The sequence below is a fragment of the Protomyctophum parallelum genome (assembly GCF_964188405.1).
Source record: "Protomyctophum parallelum genome assembly, chromosome: 13".
NCBI lineage: Eukaryota > Metazoa > Chordata > Actinopteri > Myctophiformes > Myctophidae > Protomyctophum > Protomyctophum parallelum.
This window is the reverse complement of record NC_139708.1, coordinates 40,156,082-40,184,010: the sequence shown is the minus strand read 5'-3', so window position 1 is coordinate 40,184,010 and position 27,929 is coordinate 40,156,082. Positions and strand designations below refer to the sequence as shown.

The following is a 27,929-nucleotide window of genomic DNA, read 5'->3' as shown; positions in this document are numbered from 1 at the left end:
CTTTACACATTTAATTTTATGTTTTGTTTTTTCACATTTAAAGTTAGCTTGTTGTTAAATGGTATCACAGACGCTGTTGTTTGAATATTGCAGGTCTCTTTTTTGTGCCAGTATGAGCAGTGACAAATACACCTTCTTGATTCTTATTTCAATTGACTTTTATATATACTCCTTTCCTGATAAGGATTGGCCTTATACTGTGGATCAAAAATGCCCTCAGTTTAGTTGTGTAGTCGTTTACACAAACGTTTAGATGTCAGTGAAATGAGTCCATTCACACAGAGCAGTCTACAAGTGCTCACCTCTCCCTGGGAGACGCAGAGAGGGAGCTAAACTGGGCCTGGCATCCTTGCAGGGCTTACAGACATGGAGCAGTGTCTCCCCCTCTGCCCCATGCCAAGAGGCACTGGGCTGGGCCTCCCTCTCTGCGCCCATGCCAAGAGGCACTGGGCTGGGCCAACTTTTAAACGGGTAATAGTAGCACCCCCTCTCTCTCTCTCGTTGTCCCCTTCCCAGCTGAGGCAAGCCCTGCCTGGCGTTTTCCCTCAGCTCCTCGCAGAGCTGGCACTTTAAGCTCCAAAACAACAAACATAATACTTGTTTTTTTTTTTTATTGGCTGGGTCTGTAACCAACAGAACACTTCCAGTGGAACTTTTATTTTACTTGCCTTGTTTAACTTGCCTTCAAATTGCCGTCCCTGATTATGTGGGACATGTCTTTATATAGGCGACACATGTCACATAGATCTGCTATGTTGGTATTGAGCTTCTAATATTGTATGTGGTTAAAATCAGCAGGATAAAATGAGTTTATGCTATGTAGCATTTGAACCTGCTCCGCAACACAAGGGAAAATAGTGCCACCTTAGTTATAAATAGATGGCAGTAGCTCGCCAACTCGGACGGCTCTGCAGGGAATATTTGATTTCTTGTGTCTCCATGAAGTGAAGTTTCAGGGCAGCGTTATAGTTATGAGTCAGTCAACGAGCACAATTTATGTTGTGTAGTGTCAGTGTGATGACTGTGATCAATGATCAATGCGACCATATTAACACCCATCACACTTTCTCTTCACTCGCTAAGATTGTACTGACCGATGACTTTTATAAAGCTTGTCTCATTTTACCGCTTTCCTTGCAACAACAAAGCTACTGTTCTCCCAAATCTGGCTGTGACAGTCCGTCTGCCCCACACTGAATACTATCGCCATTTGATTTAATTGTGACAACTAAATCCTCATTAATGCAAACTAGATTCAACATACTCAACCCTGCACACATTCTAAATATGCCCCGACATATTGTACTGAGCAAATGGACTCTTGCCACCTTCAATAATAATGATAATAATAGTCTTTATTGTCTGCACATCATATTTCTTTTTTGTCATGGACACTTGCACAGAACATTAATAATTCTACTCGAGTTGGAAGCATTAAGACCCATTTTAACCCTCAATTGCTTCCTTTGTGAAAAATAACGTCATTGTAAAAATATTCTATTTACAATGAGATGCGGACGGGAGCTGGTGCTTGGACCCGGACGTAACATAGGACTACAAAATGACAGCAGACACCCCATTTTGGAAAGAACTTAATTGGGCCCCTACTTACTTTACATGTGTTACAGATGAGACTAATTGAGGAGGCTCTGTTCCATTCTGGTCAAACAGAGTCTGAGAGTGTACAGATGGAACCAAATGGACCCGTACATGTCCATTTGGTTCCATTTGTACACTCTCAGAGTTATGCGGGTCCCTGAAATGTAAAGAAAGTACCACTGTACACTAAATGTGCGTAACAGAGCCTTACTTAGTATCACCGGCAACACATGTGAAGGAAGTAGGGAAGGGGCTCTAACGTAGGAAGAGTTATTATGAGCCCATCGGAGCCTCTCCCTCACTGCTAACGGTGGTTGTCGTTGTGGCGTCTCGTTCCAGGCTGGGGAGAGCTGTCCAGCGCCCATACCAAACCAGAGGGCTGGGGAGAGCTGTCCAGCACCCATACCAAACCAGAGGGGGGGTCGTGGGGCGAGTCCGTGCCCCCTCCCGTCAGCGTGGACAACGGGACGGCGGCCTGGGGCAAGTCCTCGACCGGGGGGAGCTGCGGAGGCTGGGGCGACAACGGGCCTGACTGTGGGGCGGGTGGCTACGGCAGGGGAAACCCCCCGCCCATGGGACCTCCGGCTTGTAAAAGTGGTGAGTAGCTGTAAGGAGAGTCCACACACGACACAGCGACATGAAACAAAGGCTTTTCATCGACTAGGGCGTATTTCTCATACACTACTAGACTAAAGGCCTATTCGTACTCCAGTTTTAGGTGATAACTTAAAGGTGACCACCGGTGGTAAGCGACTCACCGCTCACCCAAACACATGAATAGTGTTTGAATAGTATGAATAGGCCGTTCCTGAACTTTTCAGGCTGTGACCACCAAAAATAATGATATATATTTGGGGGGGGGTTGTAATTTTTTTTTCCTGTCCAGCAGTGAAACCTATGCAAGAAGGCTGGGGAGGAGGAGGAGGAGGAGGAGGTGGAGGTGGAGAGGAGCTCCAGTGGGACGCTGCAGACGACGGAGACATGTGGAGCAGCACCTCCTCCTCGCAGGAGAACAACAGCTCCTGTAACTCCTCCTGGAGCAACGCCAACAAGAAGCTCCCACAGAAGGTGGGCATCGTCGTCGTTTGCTTTGGCCACGCACACAATGTCACGCGAGACAAAACATTCACTGTGCTTAGTTTCAACCCAAGAAGGTGTTACATGTTTCATACCAAACCCTACTCGCGCTGTGATTGGCCAGTCGCTGTGATTGACAGCCTAAAGCTAACCCTAACCCTGACCTTAACCTCAGTAAAACTATACCTAAACGTAACCCTAACCTCAGTAAACGTAACTTGCCCGGGGGCGTGGTTATAAGCACAACCCGTGTAGGATTTAGTATGTTGCGTCAAGGAGGAGTTCCCTCTCGCCCTAGCGGTAGATGTTTAGTTTCCTATGTGCGGGAGACCCGGGTTCGTTCAAATCTAGGTTTACAACATTATTCGATTTCGCCTCTGGCTGTGTCTCCGGTAGACTCTCATGCCGGTCTTCAAATCATCGGCTTAGGAATGCGACAAAAACAAAAAGCATAGTGAATTCATGGGGCGTGTGAACTACTCCTATTAAACATGACCATGCACCAGAGCTGATGTCCTCCTCCCCTCACAGGTGAAGGTTCCAGGGAAACAGCAGCAGCAGGAGGAAGCCTGGATGATGAACCGCCTCATCAAACAGCTGACTGACATGGGCTTCCCTGTGAGTCCACACACACACACACACACACACACACACACTACAGCGTCACACAAAAAACATCAAAAGTAGCAGATCCACAAGCTGGAATCGTGGCACAAAGCGACACGTTTCAAGCTTGTAGTTTGAATTTGAACCTGCAAATAACCGTTTCCACCCGACAGAGTATTTTACTGGCATACCCGTTCTAGATGAGGCACACGCCTCTTTGTCTTTCTTCCCAAGCTCCTTTTTGAGTGGCTCTAGCCCCTCCCATTTTCAGCTATTAGTGTAGACTTTCGTCGTACACAAACATTACATTCAATTTCACAAGACCATTTTACGCCTGATGCATTGAAAAGGGTCGCAGGCCCGCCCCCTTTCAGAACGACGAGTGGCCCAGGAACTGATTCTCCATTAATTTTCTCCATAGGCTTTTCAAAAAAGTAATTATATTAAGACGGTTACGCCGCGGACAAAAACATTGTAATTATTGTCATGATTTGTCACGATCCGAGTTGGCTTGGTCCGCGGTGTAACCGTCTTTAAATAAATACTTTTTGAAAAGCCTAAAATTAATGGAGAATAATTTCCTGGGCCACTCGTCGTTCTGAAAGGGGGTGGGACTGCGACGCTCTATTGTAAACAAGTGTAATGCTTTATGGTGTCGTCGACAGTTAACAATTATTTTGTATTGAGTTGTGCGTTTGAATTAATGTACCTATTCTGCAAACTGTTAATAAATACTTAAATCAATCAATCAATCAATCAATCAATCAATCAATCAATCAATCAACCAATGTGCTCCTCCAGAGGGACCCGGCGGAGGACGCGCTGAAGAGCAACAACATGAACCTGGACGCGGCCATGAGCTTCCTGCTGGAGAAGAAGAACACGGAGCGGGGGGGCATGCCCCCCCCACACGACTACAGCAACAAGAGCATGGGCGGCTGCCCCCCGCCGCGACCCCCCCTCCTCTCTAAAGACCCCAACGCCGACCCCCGCTCGCCCTTCATGGATAAGGTGATCAGTCACAACACGCCACGTTTTCCTTTTGTCTTGTTTTTTTAGGGGCTCTAGCCCCTCCTATGTTCAGCTATATTAGCGTAGACTTTCGTCGTACACAAACTTCCCATTGACAATGAATGGAGAATTTTACGTCATAGTGTCTGAGCAAATAGGCATATTATCTATTTTATGTCATGATGTACAATGATAAGAGAGCCCCTCACTTTTTTTTTTTTTTTTTTTTTTGCGCTTTTTTCTATTCTCTGGTCCTCCTCAGATGCAGGTTGGAATGTTTTAATGCATCTATTCTCTGGTCCTCTCAGATGCAGGGTGGAATGTTTTAATGCATCTATTCTCTGGTCCTCTCAGATGCAGGGTGGAATGTTTTAATGCATCTATTATCTGGTCCTCCTCAGATGCAGGGTGGAATGTTTTAATGCATCTATGCTCTGGTCCTCCTCAGATGCAGGGTGGAATGTTTTAATGCATCTATGCTCTGGTCCTCCTCAGATGCAGGGTGGAATGTTTTAATGCATCTATTCTCTGGTCCTCTCAGATGCAGGGTGGAATGTTTTAATGCATCTATTCTCTGGTCCTCCTCAGATGCAGGGTGGAATGTTTTAATGCATCTATTCTCTGGTCCTCCTCAGATGCAGGGTGGAATGTTTTAATGCATCTATTCTCTGGTCCTCTCAGATGCAGGGTGGAATGTTTTAATGCATCTATTCTCTGGTCCTCTCAGATGCAGGGTGGAATGTTTGGCAGCAGCAGCAGTGCAACAGCAGCACAGGTCCGTCTCGCCATGCAGCATCAGCACGCTGCGCCTCCTCCTCAGCCACCAGTGCCACCTCCTCACGGCTCCTCCTCCTCTCAGCCTAACCTACGCACCGCCTCCTCGCAAGTGCCTCAGTTTCTCTCCCCTCAGGTAAACATTCATTCATTCATTCAAGTTTTATTTATTCTCAAAAGTACACTGAGTAATCAAACTCATTTTCAGTGTTGTCGAGTAATACTATCACATAGAAAAACATCACAATACATCAGAAGAAAATAAGAAAACAAAAGGTATACATGTGAAATTACATAGGTTTAAAAATAAAAAGCTAAAACAAATTTCAAAATGATCTGAAAACAGTTACACATTGTGGGTGTCTGTGTGCTCACCAAGGTTTTAAAACGATGCAAGGGTACCAATGTGGTTAGTTTTAATGTCTTCTGTAGGTCGTTCCATGTGTTAGGGCCACAGAAGCTAAAGGGAGATTTACCTAGTTCAGAGTTAACTTTTGGTACCTTGAATTTGGGGAAATTCCTTGACCGGGTGTGGTGGTTCAGAGTCCCATTTCAGGAAAGATGAGGTGTATTTAGCATAGCTTTATACAAGAACAGATGCCAATGCAGTTCTCGTCTCTCTCTGTCAGGGAAACACGCCTGCACACACGCATGCACGCCCGCACACACGCATGCACGTCCACACACACGCAAACAAATGGAATGCAGATACAGTATAGGTGTCAGTAGTTTGGCAAACCTTTTTTGTCTCTGTGTGATGTTGTCCACTGTGTGATGCAGGTTCAAGCACAGCTCTTACAGTTTGCAGCAAAAAACATTGGTCTGAATCCTGCACTTTTAACCTCACCAATTAACCCTCAACACATGACCCTCCTGAACCAACTGTACCAGCTGCAACTGGTGAGTTCTGTCAGTCTGTCTGTTAAATCGACCACTTAGCGCCGATGTCTGTGTTGAATCCAGCGTGTTTAGTTTGATTTCCTAACGCATGTGTTTGTCTTGGCAGGCGTACCAGCGTTTACAGATTCAGCAGCAGATGTTGCAGGCGCAGCGCAACGTTTCTGGCCCCATTCGGCAACAAGAGCAGCAAGTGAGTGTCCCTCGAGCCGTGTCTTCCTCTCGCAGGAAATAGCGCAGATCTGAAAGCCACGCGTGATCTGCATTACGAGCTCACAACACACACAACCCGACACGTTGTATATCTGCTATTTCCAACACGGAGCCACCGCTGTACGGAAAAAGTATAAAAAGGTCATCCATACCAAGCATGATAATGTGAGCATCCTCGGCACACCGACAAACTATAACGTCCTGTAAACACAGTGGCACCGAGGACATGCACAGTCTAACCAGACTGTGGCCTTCTGGTTGGAGTGTCCGCCCTGTAACTGGGAGGTCGCGGGTTCGATCCCCACATCAAATCCCCACATCAAATGCGGAGAACAAATTTCACTGCGGTAACGTGCGTGACAAATAGTACGACTTTGAATTTCCTTTGAGTCCAGCAGTCGGTAGTCCTGTCGCCTCAGAGCTAGAAGGTCCTGGGTTTGATTCCTGCCGGGGACGCTGTGGGCACCGCAGGGGGGGAAAAAGAAAGACCATTACTGTGCTAAGCGTAATCAACAAATTTCACTCTAAGAAGTTAAGAACTGATCGAACATTGGCCAAGTCAAATCATAATCACAAAGAGTCAGAATGCTGCAGAATGTTACAAGCTCAGATATTGTATATGTGGGCTCAGACTCCATACATACATCCATAAGCAGTACGTTCAACACACTCCGACCAAAGATACAAACACTGAAGATAAAACCAGAAGGACATTTCAAGCCTTTTATTAGGTGGTAGTATACAAGAAAACGAAGTAATTAAACACATTTTCAGTGTCGTCGAGTAATACAATATCATATAGAAAAAAACATCATGATTCATACAGAAGATCAGGAGAAAAAAAAGGTATACATGTGAATTACATAGGTTTACAAATAAAAAGCTAAGAGAAATGTCAAAATGATCGAACGAACGTTACATATTGTGGGGGTCTGTAAGCTCACCAAGGTTTTAAAACGAATCAAGGGAAGGCTAACAATGTGGTCAATTTTAATGTCGTTTGCAGGTCATTCCACATAAGCCAAAAACAGATCTACCAAGTTCAAGTACAGAACTTGGTAGAAGGGTTCGCCCGTGCCCCTTTTTTAAACTCAACACCGCCCTCGTGTGTCCGCAGGTTGCACGTACAATCAACAACATGCAGCAGCAGATCCAGCAGCACCAGCGGCAGCTGGCCCAGGCACTGCTGATGAAGCAGCAGCAGCCTCCGCCGCCGCCGGGCTCCCACGCTGCAGGCCTGGCTGCAGGCCTGGCTGCAGGCCTGCACCCCAGCCAGGCCAAATCAGGCCTGGACTCCTTCCCAGGACACCCCCAGGCCCCGGGAGGAGGCCTCCCCGACCTCCACACCAAAGAGCAGCAGTCCTCTCCCAACGCGTACAGCCCCTACTCCAATCTCTGTGAGTATACTGTCCGGCACGTGGCCTTAACCCATTCTGACCTGAGATCAGATTCTAAAAATGTCTTCGATTTTTCAAAAATAGCAGACCTACAAGCTCGTAGCGCGCCACTCGGTGGCGCGCTACGAGCTTGTAGATCTGCTATTTTTCAATAGCTAAAGCACGACATGATGCTAACACCAAAATGCGTTCCCGTTCAGAATGGGTTAAATAAACTTACTTTAACCCATTTAGACCTGAGGACGATTCTACAAATGTCTTCTAAATCCTGACCGTTTTATGAAAAACCCTATGTTTCTATGGCAGTGGTTATCAAACTATTGAGAGAGAAATATGAGAGAGAAATGTATGAGCTTTCAGCTTGCAATGTTATCTGCTGCTAATTGTTGAGTTTCATCACCAATTTTGTTTTAAGCATTATGTTATGCTACAAGCTCACGAGCTACAAGCTACTAGCTATTTTTGAGAAATGTGAAAATGTGGCGCAAATCTTTCAATATATATTATTTCAGAGCGAACGTTTTTAACTCAAATCTTTGCTTCTGGGGGGCGTCCCTGGAACAACATATTTTGAGATGGGGGTCGGCGGCCAAATACAGATATTTTTGGGGGTCCTTTACATGAAAAGGGTTGAGCACCACTGACATAGAAACAGAGGTTTATCAGAAAACTGTGTAGGATTTAGAAGACATTTGTAGAATTGTCCTCAGGTCAAAATGGGTTAATAAAATGCTAAACGTTCACTTTAAGCTGCAGTAACATAACCTGTATCTTGTGCTGCGGAAACAAAAGCACCTGACATGTAACGTCTGTCTGCTCTCTCAGCCGGGCTGAACCCCAACATGAATGTAACCTGTATGGAGGCTCTGTCCATGAAGGAGCCCCCCCACGCCCAGCCCCCCCAGTCCCGTCTGTCCCAGTGGACACACCCCAACGCCATGGACAGCCTGCCTGGAAGCCCCTCCCCCCTGGAGGCCAGCCTACAGAACAAGCACGGTAAGCCCCTCCCTCTCTGGAGTCCAACCCACAGAACTACGGAACGCACTTCCCATTGCAATCAGAACGGCAGGACTCACTCCCAATCTTCCGCCGTAGTCTGAAAACCCACCTCTTCAGACGCCATCTTAGCCCGCAGCACTTGCCATAGCACTTGCCCTAGCCTCGATGGCGCAGTCGGTAGTCCTGTCGCCTCACAGCTAGAACGTCCTGGGTTTGATTCCTGCTGGGATCCAGCAGGCTCTGATTCCTGCTGGAATCAAACCCAGGAATCCTCAAACAGTTCTTGAACCAAAGTTCTTTAGGTGGAAAAGAGGCTCCCAAAATCAATGATCACATCTGTAGATGTTGTACTGGATATCTTAAATTCACAATCAAAGTGTAATGAAATTGAAGTCCAGATCAAGGAAAGGTTTAAAAGTGCTGAGAACACAATCACGGATTTATTACAAGACCGCTCCTGGAGAATGACACAACACCAAAGTATCATGGCATCTCCCAATTACAAGTTTCCACCCTCTCTTATACAATTTGAGAGTTCCCAAAATAAAAACACACATTGTTGAAAAGCAACAAGACACTCCTTTAACACATGGCCTTATGGCTGTTCTTCCAGTCTGCTAGAATTCACACAAATAGGCTTTTGACTGCTGGTAACAGGTGAAAGAGTATTTACCCTATACTACCTCTGTCAGCAGTTATCTTACATGGATTGAAATGTCATTTTCCCATTACAATGTTGAATTAAACTATATGTTTTGTTGTTGTTGTTAAACCTTGTTTTGCGTGTCCTCTTTTCTTCTAGGTGCCAACTTGGGGCCCCCGGGCAAGCCCCCCCAGATGGAGGACGGGTATGGCCCCTACAGCATGATGTCCAGCTTGGAGGCCCCCAGCAGCCCCCTGCTGGGCCCCGACAACTGGGGGCCCCAGGCCAAGAACAACAACAACGACAAGATGGCCAACGGGACCAACATCAACTGGCCACCAGGTCAGCCTCTGATTGACCAGTGAATGATCCCAGGCTCTGATTGACCTGTGAATGACCCCAGGCTCTGATTGACCTGTGAATGACCCCAGGCTCTGATTGACCTGTGAATGACCCCAGGGTCTGATTGACCAGTGAATGATCCCAGGCTCTGATTGACCTGTGAATGACCCCAGGGTCTGATTGACCTGTGAATGATCCCAGGCTCTGATTGACCTGTGAATGATCCCAGGCTCTGATTGACCTGTGAATGACCCCAGGCTCTGATTGACCTGTGAATGACCCTCTCTCTCTCTCTCTCTCTCTCTCTCTCTCTCTCTCTCTCTCTCTCTCTCTCTCTCTCTCTCTCTCTCTCTCACGATCACATAGAAAGCCTGGGCAGCATTTAAGTGCTGAGTGGATACAATTAGAGATGCAACCTTGATTGAATGGATTCTAAAAAGCGTTTTTGAGCTTGTAGATCTGCTTTTTATTATTTTTCTTATTTAAAATGTTTGAATAGTGACAGCTGACATGAGGTTTGAATGAAAAACGTTATTCTGAACATAACAAGTCAAAGAATTAAAATAAGTGCAATATAGAAAACAAATATAATATTCCCAAAGTATAAACAACAAGAAAAAAAAAGCCACACTGGCCGCAAGTATAATTATCTTTTTCTCTTCTTTTTTTTATTATTATTTTTATTTTTTAAACTTTTGTATGTTCGATTTTGTATCATATCTTGTTCTCTGATTTGCCATTCACAAAACAGTGATAATGGTAATTATAATTAAATGGTCTTGTCATAGTTGCCAAAAAAAAAAAAAAAAACATTTATGTTGGAAGGCTTATTGTGAAGAATATACCACTGAAAGACTATATAAATATAACGTGGAGTCTATCCAAAAATAGCCGATCTACAAGCACACAGTGCGTTGCAGATGGACGACCAATCTAACCCAGTCCATCCTGCTGTCTCGTCTCGTAGAGTTCTGTCTAACCCAGTCCGTCCTGCTGTCTCGTCTCTTAGAGTTCTGTCTAACCCAGTCCGTCCTGCTGTCTCATCTCGTAGAGTTCTGTCTAACCCAGTCCGTCCTGCTGTCTCGTCTCTTAGAGTTCTGTCTAACCCAGTCCGTCCTGCTGTCATTGTCTCGTAGAGTTCTGTCTAACCCAGTCCGTACTGCTGTCTCGTCTCGTAGAGTTCTGTCTAACCCAGTCCGTACTGCTGTCTCGTCTCGTAGAGTTCTGTCTAACCCAGTCCGTCCTGCTGTCTCGTCTCGTAGAGTTCTGTCTAACCCAGTCCGTACTGCTGTCTCGTCTCGTAGAGTTCTGTCTAACCCAGTCCGTCCTGCTGTCTCGTCTCGTAGAGTTCTGTCCTAATCTAACCCAGTCCATCCTGTCATTGTCTCGTAGAGTTCTGTCCGGGCGTGCCCTGGAAGGGCCTCCAGAGCATCGACCCGGAGACGGACCCCAACGCCACCCCCGGCAGCGTCCCCAGCGGTCCCACCATCAACACCAACATCCAGGACGTCAACCGCTATCTGATGCGCGACCGCAGCGCAGGTGAGGACCGCCGTCAGAGGAAATGTCATTTTAATAGATATAAACTGTAATCATGAACACATTTGGCTGACAGGTTTGTTAGGCCAATGTTGTACGGCTTTGATTTTTACTATTGTGTCAGTGTGTTTATTATTCTGTCTTTATGTGACAGAAACTAAATCCTCATGAATTCAAGGCTTCATGGCGTGTCTAATTGATACAAACAAATAAGTGATACGTTTTTGTGGTGAACTTTCATTTTAGTTAATTTCAACCTTTATTTAGTTCTCGGGAAGAACACACTGAGGGCTGGGACCCTCTTTTTCAGCAGTGCCGAGATTACAACAAAACACAACAATGTATAATGTACACAACTATTGCTTTAACACAGATGCTGCCGTTCCTGTTTCTGTGTTGCTGTCATTCCAGCTGCTAAACTGCTTCTCTGATCATTGTGTCACACGTTCGAGGCTCAGCCCTATAGCTGTCTCTTTTGTTGGATTCTTTCTGGACGTTTGTTTGTCATCACTCGTGTTGCTGCTCTTACATCTCTTTCCCTTTTATGTTCCTTACACACCGGAAGCAAGACGGAAACACAATAAAATTGTCGTAATATTTCACTTTGACTATGGTGATGCGTCGTGGAGTCCTAGTTCAGCAATTGAGTACTTAATTAATCTATAGTGAAATGATCTGCATTACCTAATTTACAAGAAGTCTACAGTCTAAGATGCTTTAGTTTTGTGTCTGAGAGGCTGAATGTCATTAAATGGTGATTCCGAATAAATAATTGCCATTGATATGAAAAGGGTTGAAAACCACTGGAATAGATGACATTCATTCATATGGGTCCACGCCTTTATTTGCACTGAGAAATCATCTTTTCTTTTTAAAGTCTCGTTATCGATACACAATATTTGTGTTGTGTGTGAATGACACAAACGAAGACGTTTAAATTAACTCAAATAAAAACTTCCAATAAGTTATTCCGGTGTATAAGGAACCTTTTCCACTCTGTTTTGCTTTACACACTCTTTATTTGTATTTCTTTCCTCCTTTATTTTTTCTCCTTTTATTGTTTCTGTGTCTGCGTGCCCGCCATGGCCTCAGGCTCCTCCCCCTCATCATCGTCACAGAACGAGGCACTGCCTCCTGACTCTGATTGGCCAGTCAGTGCCTACTCTAGCTCGTTCAGTCTGTCGTCCCCGGAGACAGACGATGCAGGTACACGGTGTGACCCCCCCCCTCCCCCCTCTCCCTGGCCCCTCCCCTCAGGGACATGCACACATAGACATCAAAGGGGGCTTCAGCCCCTGCCCCTTTACCCGTCTGTAAAACAACTGCCCTCCCCAGACCATGAATGCAGCATCTACTATGGTGAAAGAAATGCAAATGCCACTCCTTTCCATGCCAAGCATTCGGGATAATTGCTTTTTTTTCCGAACTCTCCTGAACTTGAACGCAGCATTTTGCGTTGAACAAAATTGTTTAGAAATCCATGTCGTCACACCACATCTCCACTAGCTAAAGAGTGCTGGGTTTCCCCCCCGAAAATAGCTGATCTACAAGCTCACAACGCGTCACAGCGCGACACGTTGTGAGCTTATAGATCTGCTGTTTTCGCCATTTTTGTCCAAAAGTGCAGCCCTCTTACGGGTTTTCAGCCCCTGCCTCTCTAACACTCTCTGCACGTCGCCCTGCCTCCCCTCATTTAATAGGGGTGTTGTCCTCTCCTCTGTCTCAGTTCCCAGTCTGTCCCTCCACGTCCATTCGGGAGAGGCCAGAGGCGTCATTTTAGGTTCGAGGGCATGACTCACATTTAACCACACACGTTCACTTATGATACAATGTTGAAACAGTGCTCAAAGTCACTCTTTTATCCCGTAAACAAGCACAAACAAAGACAATATAGAACCTATACTGTCTATGCCATAGGTTATAGATTTTATTTTATTTTTATTTAAACTCTTTGTATTATTGCCAGTTGTGTTCTAATGTTATCACATGCATGAACATTAGTGACATTGCACTAGTTATAATAATATTTTGAAACCAAAACGAATTAATCGCAACACAATAGCAACACAGCTAGACAAAAAAGAGAGACAACAAAAAAATTGTAAATAGATAAGTAAGTAACTGTATAGCGAAAGAAAGTTGTGGACCCTCTTTTATTTGTATTTCTTTCTGAAATGACGCCTCTGGCACAGACCCAAGCCCACCCAAATCCATCCCAGTCTTTGCATATGGTGATGTGCAGCACTTCTGTTGTGTGTCCCTGACCTTTGGCCTCTCCTATGATACGTATATACATATAAACGTATACATGTGAACAGACATGCGTGTATCTCCTCTTGTCCTGGTGTGAGCCTCCAGTGTGACGTAGATCAGAGTGGGTGCTGTTGCTTGACTTCTCTCTCTCATGATGTAATATAGTAGCTCTCTAGCCTCGGTACCAGGCTTTCATTTTTGTTGGTGCAAAAATGGAAAGCCTGGAGGAACGCATTGGCCGCTCTGGTCTAAAAGTGGGAGTCAACCCTTCCGGGTGGGTGTCGCTCAAATGATGTGACGTAGCGCTGCACTAGGGGGGAGAGGAGGGGCCGGGGGTGACGGACAGATGAGATCCAATCAGGGCGTGCGCAAATCTCAGCCGCGACCCGCCCCTCTAGACCAGAAACCTAACACGTTAGCTCAGGCTAGTAGCTCTCTGTTGATTACAAGTGCACGTTCCGAAATGTGTTGATTTTGCTGTTTGAAAGATGAAGAAAACACTTTTTTCCCTGAATCCACTTTGTTCATTGAAGCTGGTTTGACCCTTCAGTGTAAGTCCATATGGGGAGAACATCTTGGGATGATTGATTAAAAAGAAGACAACATCCTAGCAGCTTGAAGTATTTTTAGTGCTATAATAGTAGTAATAGTAGGTATCTCTCTCTCTCTCTCTCTCTCTCTCTCTCTCTCTCTCTCTCTCTCTCTCTCTCTCTCTCTCTCTCTCTCTCTCTCTCTCTCTCTCTCTCTCTCTCTCCCTCACCCAAACTCATTGTCAATGCTCCTCCTCTGTGCAGGTAAGCTCTCTGACATGAAGTCCACGTGGCCCTCTGGGGGCCACCTCTCCTCCCACGGCCAGGCCTCTCTGTCCCACGAGCTGTGGAAGGTCCCCCAGGGGCCCCGCGGCGGCGGCGGCGGGGGCCCCGGCAGCAGCAGCCCCGGAGGAGGAGGAGGAGGAGGGGCCCTGTCGCGGCCCCCGCCCGGCCTCAGCAGCTCCAAGCCCTCGTCCACGTGGGGCGGCAACGCCCTGGGCCTGTCCCAAGGCTGGAGCAGCAACTACTCCTCTGGTAAGCTCCTTTCATTCACTCAACCTTTATTAACCCATTCTGACCTGAGATCAGATTCTAACGCACAGAAGAATGGTGGTTCTTTAACGCATTTTGACCTGAGACCTAGGGATGTGCCAATGAGATATTTTTGATCGATATCCGATATCCGATATAATTTATCGCTGTTATGTCCGATGACCGATGTTACTGATGTCGATATGATCTCATTCTGTATTGAAACATTATACAAATTTGTCCATTCTGCAAATAACGTAACATATATAGTAACTTGTAACTTGAATATCTTTTTATAAATTGTGTGAGCTTGTAGATCTGTTCAAGATGTTACTTTGGGCTTGTTTATCTGTAAAGACAATCAGGCCGATTAATTCATCAGGCCGATTAATTAATCGGTCCGATTTATTAACCAAACCAATGCCGATTAATACAAATAAAAAAACTAGAATCATCTGATACCGATGTGTTTGCAGATTAATCTCCCATCACTACCTGATGATCTCACACACACACACACACACACACACACACACACACACACACACACACACACACACACACACACACACACACACACACACACACACACACACACACACACACACACACTTTGTCATCAACTGACATCCTGTGGCTTACACAGACTAATGTAACTGATGAAACTGCCAGTGACACCCTGCCAGATTTCTAGTGAGTTCTGACCATTTGGACTGAATGGGATGAACTTGAACTTGTCCTCTGTCTCTGGGTCTCACAGCAGGAATCGCCTGGAGTACGGACAGCTCCAACAGGACCAGCAGCTGGCTGGTGCTGAGGAACCTCACTCCACAGGTAATGAGGAACCTCACTTAAATGGTAAATGGTGCATTCATATAGCGCTGGCCCTTTATCCAAGGCGCTTTACATAGATTGTGCATTACATTCACTCATTCACACACACATTCATACACCGATGGCGGCGGAAACCATGCAAGGCACCAACCAGCACAATTAGGGGTTCAGTGTCTTGCTCAAGGACACTTTGATACTAACTCTGGTGGAGCCCGGGTTCGAACTGGGAACCTCGCGGTTACCATCCAGCCACTCTACCCCTGAGACCCCCCCCCTTATTACTGAGGAACCTCACAATACTGTAGCCTTTTTACTGAGGAACCTTACTCTACTTGTACTGTAGCCCTACAATAACTCACCACCAGGGGTCATCAATGTGTCAAATGTGTGGACAAATATGTCCATGGCATCTTTTGTACACACCATTATAATTCATAATACCGGTAATACTTATGAACATACGATCCTATTACTAAATATCAAGTCTCCAGGTTTTGTTCAGAATATGTATGACACACTATTGATATTATATAGTTGCTGTCGGGAGATCGAAACCTCATAACTAGGGATGTGCCGATGAGACATTTTGGCCGACAACCGATATTACCGATGTCAATATGATCTAATTCTGTATTGAAATATTATAATAATTTTGACCAGTCTTAAAAATACTATATGTAACAGGGTGTCTGCACTGCATGCTTAGGCAAGTCAGATTTAACTTTAATACCTTTATATTTAATATTGTGAGCTTGTAGATCTGTTCAAGCTGTTACTTTTGGCATGTTTATCTGTAAAGACAGACCGATTAATCGGACCGATGCATTAATCAGTCTGATTGATTAATCAAAACGATGCCGATTGAATCGAAGGGGGGGGGCATAAATCTATTGAACATCCCGTCTGTGTGTTGTTTAGAAAATATTGAACCAATGGAAAGTAGTAGAAAGTGCTTTGGACAAAACCTCTTAACTCCATTGGACCCTCAAAATGTCTGCTAAAGCAAATAACTCCACCACCTCTCCCCCTCTCATGGAAGTAATTTACAATATATACATTTACAACACCAACTTTGATGAGGCTGTATTGCTTTGTTTTAAAATATAAAGTTTTCTTAATATCCTGAAAAATGTATATTTTTCATTTTCTGAAAAATGAACATTTTGGAGTTATGAGGTTTCCTCCCGACAGCATGAGATATACCACATTAATAAATAGCCTATACCTTGGTACCGAACATTTTTAACTCTAATCTTTGCTTCTGCGGGGGGGGGGGGGGGGGGGGTCCCTGGAACACTGAACACAATAGTTTGAGATGGGGGTCGGTGGCCAAATATATAATATAACTGTGCGGTTCCTGTGTGTGTAGGCTTTTCAGAGAACTGTCAGGATTTGGAAGACATGTTGAAGAATCTGGTCTCATCATGTATGCACCACTGTGTTTTCTCCCTGCATGTAATGTAATGTAGTGTAATGTGTCCCTGCAGATCGACGGCTGCACGCTGCGGACGCTGTGCATGCAGCACGGCCCCCTCATCACATTCCACCTCAACCTGACGCAGGGCAACGCCATGATGCGCTACAGCTCCCGAGACGAGGCCGCCAAGGCCCAGAAGTCCCTGCACATGTACGTGTCACGGTTATTATTGCACAGTTTGATCTGTCGTTGTATATGGTAAAGGGATATGGGATGATATTGTGATGTCAGTATATCACTGTTACATTGGCACATTTCACTGTCGAGGTATTAGCCTCCAGGAAGAAACCCTAAATACAAAGGAAAGACATCATTGCACACCGAGGGGTCTAATGAAGTACTCAGTACCTCATACACACATGAAAAACTGGAAGAGATTTCATTTAAAAAAGCACAGCACTCCATCTTTAACCGGCAGACTAGGTCTTGTTCATCTAGTATTTCCCTCTAGAAAAAATGTCTTAGGCAAATGTTTGCCCTACAATAGGGATGTTGGGAGCAGGGAGGTTCATGTTGTTAAGTGGGGTACAGGCTTCAGTTTAGACATACTATTGGTCCCACTGTCATTAGACCGACAACCTACCTCAAACCCTAACCTAAGCTTAACCGATGTTAACACATGTCCGACCGCATATCCGACCGCTGTTTCCACATGTCGGTCTGTTGTGTCTAATCTGCGTGTGCATCCCTTTAACCCATTGACGCCTGGTGCAACGTATACGTTGTTCTACCCTTGATGCCGGCGCGCTCTCTGTGTCTCATCTGCTATTGCTATACATGTAGCAACATAACTATTTAAAAAAAAATCATCAGAATTTGAAGGTTTTCAGAAACCTTAGGTCAGGCCCTAGAATGCGTTCCCAGATTCGGCCTCAGGCATCAATGGGTTAAGGGGTTAAGAAGTGGAATTAACCGTGTGTGTGTGTGTGTGTGTGTGTGTGTGTGCATGCGTGCGTGCGTCCGTCCAGGTGCGTTCTGGGTAACACCACCATCCTGGCGGAGTTCGCGGGCGAGGAGGAAGTGAACCGCTTCTTTGCACAGGGCCAGTCGCTGGGGGGCGGGACCACCAGCTGGCAGGCCAGCCCGGCCACCAATCAGACGCGCGGAGGTGGCGGAGTCCCCGGACCCACCTCTCACCCGCCCATCGGCCAATCGCCTCACTGGAACAACAACAACAACGGCGGCGGCGCCAAGACGGGCGGAGACTTGGGGTGGGGCGGCGGCGTCCAGCAGTACTCCAGCCTGTGGGGGCCCCCTGGTGGCGAGGAGGGCCGCGTCATGGGGAGCCCCACCCCCATCAACACGCTGCTGCCCGGGGACCTGCTGAGCGGGGAGTCCATGTAGGACGATGGGTGGGCCTCGGCCCGGGTGGTGATCAGCACCCACCGACCCACCCACGGGTGACGGAGCACCAGTCGGCCCACCAATGAATGGGCGACCACCGGCACCTGTCGGCGCATCCATCCATCTCTCAAGTGACCCATCATCCTCCAGGCAAACGTCTCGGGGCAGAAACTCCCCTCGCCCCCTTTAAGCCAATCATTGTGGAGATAATCACCCGCGCCCGACTGACACCAGCTCTTTGGAGAGTGCTATAGTCCACAGATCGCCCATGTTCTGACCCACGGTGAATGTGAAAAACAGATATATTTTAAATTAATAACCACTTCCACTTCCAACCGCTATTTTTTTATTTGTTTTGCCATTCGTTATAGGCAAAAGAAATATTCACAAATCTTCATAAACGTTATTTTTTTTACGTTTTCCCAAAAACCTTCCTCATTAATATTGCAGATGCAGATCTGCTATTAGGGACATTTCTGAATGGAGCAGCATTGTACGTATACTTCTAGTCTAGTATAGTGTACGATACTTGGTTCTAATAGCGATTAGGTGGCTGGAATGGAATGGTTGAACGGAGCGAATGCGAGGCAACCTCTATTCCGCTGTTAACGACATTTTTTGGGGGGAATTTCTTTCGGTGGCATCTGGCATCTTTTGCTGTGAAACGCAGATGGAGGAAACAAAAGGAACAAAGGAAACAAAAACAACAATTGTAAATTCAGTTTTTGTTTTTACGACACCGCGTTAACGTGCGTAGTTTAGTCAAACTGACATTCGACTTTTCTGAGCTGCCATGTCGCAACGTTCGGTGTCATCATCCCTCAGTCACTCCATCTGCACCTCAGAGAAGTAGACGATATACTCCCCCTCCCTCCCTACCACCAATCAGAACGGTTGTTACAAACTTTTCCGCCGGTCTGGGTTGGACACACGCTCCGTCTCTCTCAGCACTAATAATAACTAGCCTTAACCCCTTCCTGGCCACGCCCTGGATTTCAGTGAAGAACTATAGACCGATATTAATTGCACACCCCTCATTTCTGAGCCAGCGGAAACCCACGGGGTATGGAGAAATGTAACGCGCGTGGCGCTGACGCAAACGGAACCGCCGGTTTACAACTTGAGCACTTGTCTTCATGCCCTGAAACATGCACGGACACACACACACACACGCTTAAAGGGAATGGTGCAACTCTGCCATTTATTTTTTGTAGTGCGCTTTTTTGTTTATTTTGCTTTGTTTCACCCGTGTTTCTCCCTTTGAACCATTGCAAACAAAAGTGAGAGATACTATTAGTGTCAAACTTATCGATCTAGGAAGGTGGGGTTGATTAGTTTTTTTTTCCTTTTTGTTTTTGTATTTGTCGCACTTAATGCATTTACGTACACGCTGGGGGGGGGGGGGGGGGGTGGGAACAAAACCACTGCTATTACTATGGAAATGTGTTATAAGTGAGAAACACTTTGAATGCACCTCAGTCGGCCTGTGTGGGTGGACCTATCTCCGTCTCTCTTGACACTGTGGACATAATAACCTCAACGTCAAAACGGAAACCGCTCCCTCCGTTCATCCTGAAGAAAAAACCCCAACAAGCACCACCGTTTCAAGTGACGTGCAATACTAGCCACATACTTCCTACCGTCCATCTACACCAAGAGGTGGTGGTGGTGGTGCGTGCGTGTGTGTGTGTGTGTGTGTGTGTGTGTTTGTGTGACAGGTTTCTCTCACCTGTATCCCTGACCTTTCCCAAAAGTCGGAGAGGAAGACTTTTTTTTTTGAATGAGTGAACTGCAAGAGCACTCTCTATATATATATATATGGGTATATCGACCCCCCACACACACACACACGCACGCGCGCACACACACACAGACACACACACACCAACCTCCCCAAACCGAGCACTTCCTTAAAGTCAAAGCCCGTCTGCCCGCTCTCACACTCACTCGACTACATGCTGTATATAGGGAAAGGGCAGGCAGGTGCGTGTGTGTGTGTGTGTGTGTGTGTGGGATGGGCGGGTGGGCTTCATACCAAAACAAGAGGTGTCGGTGGCCTCTTTACCCAGAAGACCAGATGCATTATTTTATTTTTTATTCTTTTTAATGTTTTTTTTGCTTTCCAACCATGCTTGTATTTGGTACAAGAAGTAAATCATAGCACTTAACAAGAGCGTCACGGTTTCCTTGTACCTTCAATGCCAACAAATCAGAAGAGACTGGAGAAGCGACACTGAAAAGAAACTAAAAAATAATTCTAAAGACAAAAACAAAAAAGGAATCTATACGGTGGCTGCCTACACAGATTTTGCTTTTCTTTTCAAATGTACATGGATGTGAAAAAAAAGACTTATTCTCTCATTCTTTATTTTTTTAAAGTCCTCCTTCCCTCCAATCAGCGGGACCAGGAAGGATGTCCAAAATGGTAGCAAACTGAAGGGAAAAACACAAACAAACAAAGAAGTGACTAAAACACGAGGAGGTGGAGCGTGGGCGGGGCGACAGCCAGCCCTCCACCAAGCACTCGTCTCTTTTTCCTGTTAACTATATATCAAAGTTAATATCACTGTTACATGTTACTCTGAACATCTTTAGCCTTGGTGTCTGGGGGGGGGGTGTGTCACCATGCATTTTTCTCTCTCTATCTGTTCTCTCTCTCTCTCTCTCTCTCTCTCTAAAATCTATTTTCTTTCGGAGGCCCTATAGCTGCCAATCATGTTTCGATTGACAGTGTGGCCACTGAGTGCCTGCCTGTTGCAGAGCGTCATGGAAGCCACTGTGAGGCCAGGGGCTCTGCTGCAGCTCTCACCCGTCTCGCATCTCCCCTGGACCCCCCTGCTCTGTAGCCTCGTCTCTCCTGGACCCCTCTGCTCTGTAGCCCCGTCTCCCCTCGACCCCCTGCTCTGTAGCCCTGTCTCCCCTCGACCCCCTGCTCTGTAGCCCCGTCTCCCCTCCCTGGACCCCCTGCTCTGTAGCCCCGTCTCCCCTCGACCCCCTGCTCTGTAGCCCCGTCTCTCCTGGACCCCCTGCTCTGTAGCCCCGTCTCTCCTGGACCCCCTGCTCTGTAGCCCCGTCTCCCCTCCCTGGACCCCCTGCTCTGTAGCCCCGTCTCCCCTCGACCCCCTGCTCTGTAGCCCCGTCTCTCCTGGACCCCCTGCTCTGTAGCCCCGTCTCCCCTCCCTGGACCCCCTGCTCTGTAGCCCCGTCTCTCCTGGACCCCCTGCTCTGTAGCCCCGTCTCCCCTCCCTGGACCCCCTGCTCTGTAGCCCTGTCGGCCCTGGACCCCCTGCTCTGTAGCCCCGTCTCCCCTCGACCCCCTGCTCTGTAGCCCCGTCTCTCCTGGACCCCCTGCTCTGTAGCCCCGTCTCCCCTCCCTGGACCCCCTGCTCTGTAGCCCCGTCTCCCCTCGACCCCCTGCTCTGTAGCCCCGTCTCTCCTAGACCCCCTGCTCTGTAGCCCCGTCTCCCCTGGACCCCCTGCTCTGTAGCCCCGTCTCCCTTCGACCCCCTGCTCTGTAGCCCAGTTTGTGACCGTATGTCGAGATCTAGCCGTGGGTGGAAGAACATCGTAAAGGTAGTCCATCCTTAATGTCTGTTAGTTCCGACGCAATGGAAACATTCAATGACGGGTTGAAATGACGGGTTTTTTTGCCATTCTTCGCTGAATTTAACATGGAACACGCCTTGCACGTTCAATTTGGAAAAGGCTACCAAAAACAACGTGTTTATAAGTTATAGTTTCAAACACGTTGATAGGATACCGTTAGATTTGTTGATATACAATGTTCAGAAAAGGATGATAATTGGACACCTTTGCCGATCTCAAACTTGGCCAGAACGTAATGCAGCGGGACACGGTCCCCAAGCCACCGTGGAGGGGGAGGTCACAGGCAGGGCATCCCCTCTACCCCTGCCTCTCTGTCCTGGAGCCACAGTGGAGGGGGAGGTCACAGGCAGGGCTACCCCTCTACCCCTACCTCTCTGTACTGGAGCCACAGTGGAGGGGGAGGTCACAGGCAGGGCTACCCCTCTACCCCTGCCTCTCTGTCCTGGAGCCACAGTGGAGGGGGAGGTCACAGGCAGGGCTACCCCTCTACCCCTACCTCTCTGTCCTGGAGCCACAGTGGAGGGGGAGGTCACAGGCAGGGCTACCCCTGCCTCTCCCGTCTGGCCTGCGGGCCAAGAGCAGCTCTGTCAGACCTGGCCCACCCATGTTACAACTATTGTACTACTGCTGCGCCAGAGTCTTTCCACAACCTCCCCCCCCCCCCCTCTCTCTCTCTCTCTCTCTCTCTCTCTCTCTCTCTCTCTCTCTCTCTCTCTCTCTCTCTCTCTCTCTCTCTCCCCCCCCTATTGTCTTCTCTTCTAATGCAGCAATCACTTTAGCCAGAGACGAAGGGATCTGATGATGTATTCACTTTTACCCTTTTATTGTTTCGTGTACGGAATCACCACCAGTGTTGTATTTTTTTGTGGGGTTTTCGTCAACCTTGCTGTTATTGAAGATGATGATGATGTGTGTGTAATGTTTTTACAATGTTTCATGGATGTTTCTTGTACTCTGCTCTCCCCTGGACGGTCTCCCCGTCATGGCTGCTCCCTCGGGGACATGTTTAACCATGTGAGGTGGACGCACGGTCGGGGGGGGGGGAGGGTAAAGGACTTACTACGACGGATCGGACTCGGGAGGACTTAAAAAGAGATGGATTGGGCGTGACAGATTGTACTCCCTCCCTGCAGCCATGCTGTCCAGCCATTTTTTTTCTATCTGCAACGCCCCCGCGTTACTTGACATTTTTGTTTCCTAACTCTGGGAGCATCGGTTACAGTTCTCACATGTACCACCTCGGCCCGACCCGACCGACTGACCGACCGACCGCGGCCCTCCATTTCTATGCAAATACTAGGAGGCGGGGCCTTCATGCGGTCATCTGGTACAGTACACCCCCCCCCCCCGCACACCTGCCAGTTGTCTCTACCACTATCTCCTGACCAGCATTACCAAGGCAGCTTTCCCACGAACAACTCCCCCGTCCCCCCGATACCTGTCCCGAGCACGAGGAGACATTACAAATAGGCCTAACTGTGCTGTCATATTTTCGTGTGGTCGCTCACCGCCAGCCGGACGGAACTTATTTTTTAAGTGCCGTTTTGGTCGTTTTAAGCGCCCGCTTTGCGGATAGAGAGAGAGAGAGCGAGAGTACATAAATGACACTAAACACAACAACCCGCTTCTCTTTGTGGCGTGACGCGACGTGCCAACAGGACTATATACGGACGTGACGTCTACTTCCACCTCGCCATAAATACCGTGGTGCTCGTCCGTGGAAAAGAGACCTCAGTTCCCGTATTGCTGCAGACTAGAGGCCGACGGAACGGTGAGGGACGGCGGTCTCATCGATGACGCAGTTGGTTCCAGCGTGTGTTTTTGAGCACCGTTGGTGATTCAACATCGGGTACAACTTTTGAAAAAAAATACCAAAAACGTTGTCTTTCTTTTGTATTCTCGTGAACACATAAAAACTCTAAATCTAAAAAAAAAAGAGGACAATGTTGTGAAAGTATGGTTCAGCGGGGCAATCTATAAGGCTGACATGCTACTCTTTGACTTTCTCTGTAAGCCCATGGTGTTCAGTTCTGACCTCCAGCCTGGTGATAGCGTGAAGGTTTTGGGGGGGTAGCCAACAAACCAACCAACATAAAATGACATGATATTTCCACAGATGTGGCTTGCCTATGGGGTCATCAGGGTCCCGCCAAAGGCATCCCACATCAGCATGAACTGTCTGGGACATGCCTAAAGTTTGGTACCAAGTCTTAACGAGAAGAAGAAGAAGAAAAATACATCATGTTGGAGATTTTGCCCTCCTTCCAGAGTCACTTTAGATGTGTGTGATGTTCGACAACAAAAAAACAATCACTATTTGCCTGTTTGTTTGTGTTAGTTGTTTAATCTCCTGCTGTTTCTCCGCACTGCGTGTAAAGCAGATGGATGTCCGGATATCCGTTGATCCACACACACCCCCAACCCCCCCTCCCCTTAAACCGCCCAATCACTGCTTCAATCACATCGAGACATCATACATAGTGTTGGAAATCACACGCTTTTCCCTTTTTTTGTTCAAATCTCACACAGACTTAATAGAGACAAAGTGGAGCTTTATCAACGTATAAATCAATCATGAAATCAGAGAGGTGTCTGGGGTGGCGAATGTCAACATACCTAATTGTCCTGTCTTGAGACGAAGAAAGAAAGAAATTAAGGCCTGGGTTGAATATGCACATGCTAGTTTTTTTATGCGTGTATACAGTCGAGTACACAGTGGCTGTACGCGTGTACATGACTAGATCTCTCTTCTTTCCACTTAGCCTGAGCATTCTTTATCTCCGCTCTCTCTTGTCTCGGTTTCAACCCATCCCCTTATCATTTATATCGCTCTCAATGTTCTATTTCCCAGAAGTAAATGTTCAGAAACATATCAGAATTATAAGAAATAACAAAAGAAACAAAAAAAAAGAATCTAAAACAAATACTTGAATCAAAATAATCGCCAATAATGTAATGTGAACTTTTTAAATGTAAATGACTTCTCATTCATACAACTGTCAGAGATATTGTTTTGATAGCTTCGGTTCAGAGTTGAACAAAATTTGGAATACAAGCATTCTTGGGGGATTTTACGATGGGTTATATAAAAAAACGGTAAAGAAAAAAATCTGTTGTATTCTGAGTGTGTTTGCACAAGGTCGCTTGTACTGTATGCGGTATGAATGTCTACAAATAATGCATGAGAGAAAAAAAAAAAAAAAAAACATGTGCGTATGTGAGGTGTTGAAGTGTCGAAACACACGTAGGTATTGTAAGGTTCAAACTTGAGCGTGTGATTGTGGCGGGCCAATGTTTTCGCTATGTGTTTAATGTTTCTTTTCCATTTCAGTTTATTAGTTTTTGTTTTTTATTATTATTTTTGGCTCGTCAATACTAGTCAGATGTCCATTATGTGTTTATTAGCCTCTTAGCGTTGCACTGAGTGTCGACCGTCCCTGGTTCAGATAATGGAACAACGCTGTTACAAGTACTGAGAGGGGGGAGTGGGGGGAGCAGTTCATGTGTAAATGTTTACTCAAGGACTAAAATAAGTGTGTTTTTAATCTGTAATAATCTGTTTATCTACCTTAGTGGCTTTCATTGTGGAATAATAATCCAACAGAAGATGGATTATTATAATTATGAGTATTGCACCATTTGTTTTTGTTTTTCAGACTATAAAACAATACAATATACAGGAAAAAGCAAAGACAAAAAAGAAATCTGAAATACAAATAAAAAAGACACAAAAATAAACCACAACAAATAAGTATTTTTGCAGAACTTTGTGGCCATAGATTGGTTGTAGATTGCACTGGGGTCTCAACACCAGGTTCGGGAACCGCCAGAAGTGGTCCATTTGGTTCCTTTTACTATCAATCATTTAAATGGGGATCCGGCCCCTGGAACCACATCAAGGACCACCCTGGACCTCACATTGAGGGCCAGTGTTGTAGAGGGAAATCTACAAAGACATCTGACAGAGCTCTGGTTTCTAGTGCTCGCATCAGAGGTGCCTACCTTTTTTTTTATCTCACATTGTTGTTGTCGTTTGTTTTCCCTGCAAAGGCCACCGGCAGTTTACAAAAAAAACACTCTTCATGGAGTTCAAAAAGGAATTTACTGTGGCGATGTTGGAAAAACGAATGAAAAATACAAAAGGAAAAAAAAAATACAAATGCTTCCATTAGATAAACGACACTTTGCAGAATGAAGATTTATTGTGTTACAGAACTCTGGGATCCAGCATAGTGTTGTCATGTTTGACATTCTTTGTTCAACGTCAATTTTCAATAGATAGTGGGGATTTTTCTTTATCAATCCTTTTTAAAAGAAGACATAGTTGCTCACTATCTTGCACACACACGGAAAAGTGGATCTTGTCTCAGGAAGGCCAGGGTTCCAGAGTACCAACCACGCCATTTTAATGTTTGTTTTATGATGACAAAAAGACAAAAAAAAAAAATACAAAAACACAAAAAATACAAAAAAGAAAACAACTCTAAGCACTGAAAGTTATGGATTTCAGAGGAGGAAGAGAAAATACCTTTTGTTTCTAAATCCGTAGCAGTTACATTATAACCAAATAATAGACTTTAAAATGGAAATTGGAGTGCTTTATATAAATCTATATATTGAAATAAATTGCTTTACATTGAAAATGAAATGAGGAGGGGGGAAAAAAAGTGGTCAAAGATTTTGATTGTTCAGAAACAGAAAATAAAAATAAGAAAGTTAGTGAACATTACATGCAACACGCTGAATGTTTGTGGACGAATGGTTCTTGTATTTTCTTAACATGAGGTGACACCCTAGCTGTCCTGCCTGACTGAATCAGTAGACATTGTGCATTAATCTTTCTTTCCTCTATCTCGCATTCTCTCCTAGAAGAAGAAGAAGGGAAAATCAAGACTTTTAAAAGGAAAGGCTTTTTAGGTGTTTAATTTCAGAGACGTTTTTAAAAAACTAAAAAAAAAAAAAAAGCTGGGTGTTAAAGGATCATGTATCTATGCACATAAGTGTTTTGGGGCGGGGAGGGGTGTGTGGCCTACTTCCTATGTGGCTCAAATATTTACATTTTGTTTTATTTTGGGGGGGTCCGGTTTGTTTTTGGAATTTTATTTGTCTTTATTATTATTGGGGGGGGGGGGGGGTCGAGTAAACGAGTGCCACGTCGGAGCCTTCCAAATGCCGACACGCCGACACTCCCTTTCTGTCTCGCCTCCTTCCCTCGGTTACTGATTTTTGACCTACTATACATCGCGTTGCTGTGTATTCCTGATGAAAAACAAAACAAAAACAATGAGCGTCTCACTCTTTAGCACTGTGGGATTTCAGCCCGTCGCCCCCCCCCCCTTGAGGGCACCTGTGTTTTTGTTTTATTTTCTCTCTCGCTCTTTATTCGTATATAGTTTATTTGGGCATGGGGGGGGGGGAGTGAATTTAGGGCTGCTTATTGCCTTTTTCTTTTGTTTGTTTTTGAAATATTAAGGAAAAATGTCTGTACGGAGATTTACTGAAAAGTCAGTGGCTTGTAATGATTGATTTATTTCTCTGTATATCTCTTTCTCCTCATACAATGTGATTGTTAAATGACATGCACCGAGAAAAAAAAAAAAACGAAAAAAACAATGGTTTCTTGAACTATGGAGCTTCTTTCAAATATTAATAAAATTGCATTTTTTGGTTATTCTGGGCTTTTAAATTTGTGTGATGATCCTTCAACATGTGTGTGTACTGTGTGGATGCGTGTGTGCGAACAGTGGTTCTCAAATATAGCAGACATACAAGCTCACAGATACATCTGTTGTTCTTGAACATATATAGAAGTAGAAATCTTGGACGTGTTGCGCACGTGCATGCAAATGCATGTGTGCGTGCCGTGCACGTGTCTTATGGGGCGTCCCCCCCCCCCACTTCTAAAAGTATTGTACTACAACACTGGTCCTGGCACAACAACGTTTGAGAACTACTGTTTTAGAAGGCATTTTGTAGAATCAGACTTGCCGGTCTAAACGGTTTGCGGTCACATCCTCACAGCCACTCTGCCAGCCGCCTGGGACTGGCGTAGAAGTTTCTGGGGTTTGCGTACACGGCTTCCTCCAGATGCTGTGAGGGGCCCGCCGACCCCGCAGGATTATTCTGGGGCCTTCCGGCCCCCTGCTGTTGCTGCTTTCTGCTGGCTTCCGGGCCCTGCCGCTCTGCAGTCATTTCCTCATAGATGGTAGCAGGCGGAGGGGCTTTGTTAGGCTTTCTCGCCCTCACCTATAGTGACA

The 27,929-nt window shown here is 46.0% G+C and overlaps 1 protein-coding gene across 1 annotated transcript; it reads left to right on the top strand.

Annotated features, from left to right (window-relative positions):
* Positions 1-366: 366 nt before the first annotated feature.
* LOC310868658 (trinucleotide repeat-containing gene 6C protein-like) lies at positions 367-18,397 on the top strand (the record flags this gene model as incomplete). The annotated part of the gene is made up of 16 exons (XM_083779114.1): positions 367-403; positions 1,939-2,196; positions 2,486-2,667; positions 3,208-3,294; positions 4,084-4,293; positions 5,021-5,203; positions 5,848-5,967; positions 6,074-6,157; positions 7,295-7,574; positions 8,400-8,570; positions 9,376-9,558; positions 10,951-11,100; positions 14,145-14,414; positions 15,172-15,245; positions 16,733-16,872; positions 17,691-18,397. The coding sequence occupies 16 exons, from the start codon at positions 367-369 to the stop codon at positions 18,064-18,066; spliced, it is 2,805 nt and encodes a 934-aa protein (XP_083635240.1). The 3' UTR covers positions 18,067-18,397.
* Positions 18,398-27,929: the final 9,532 nt, after the last annotated feature.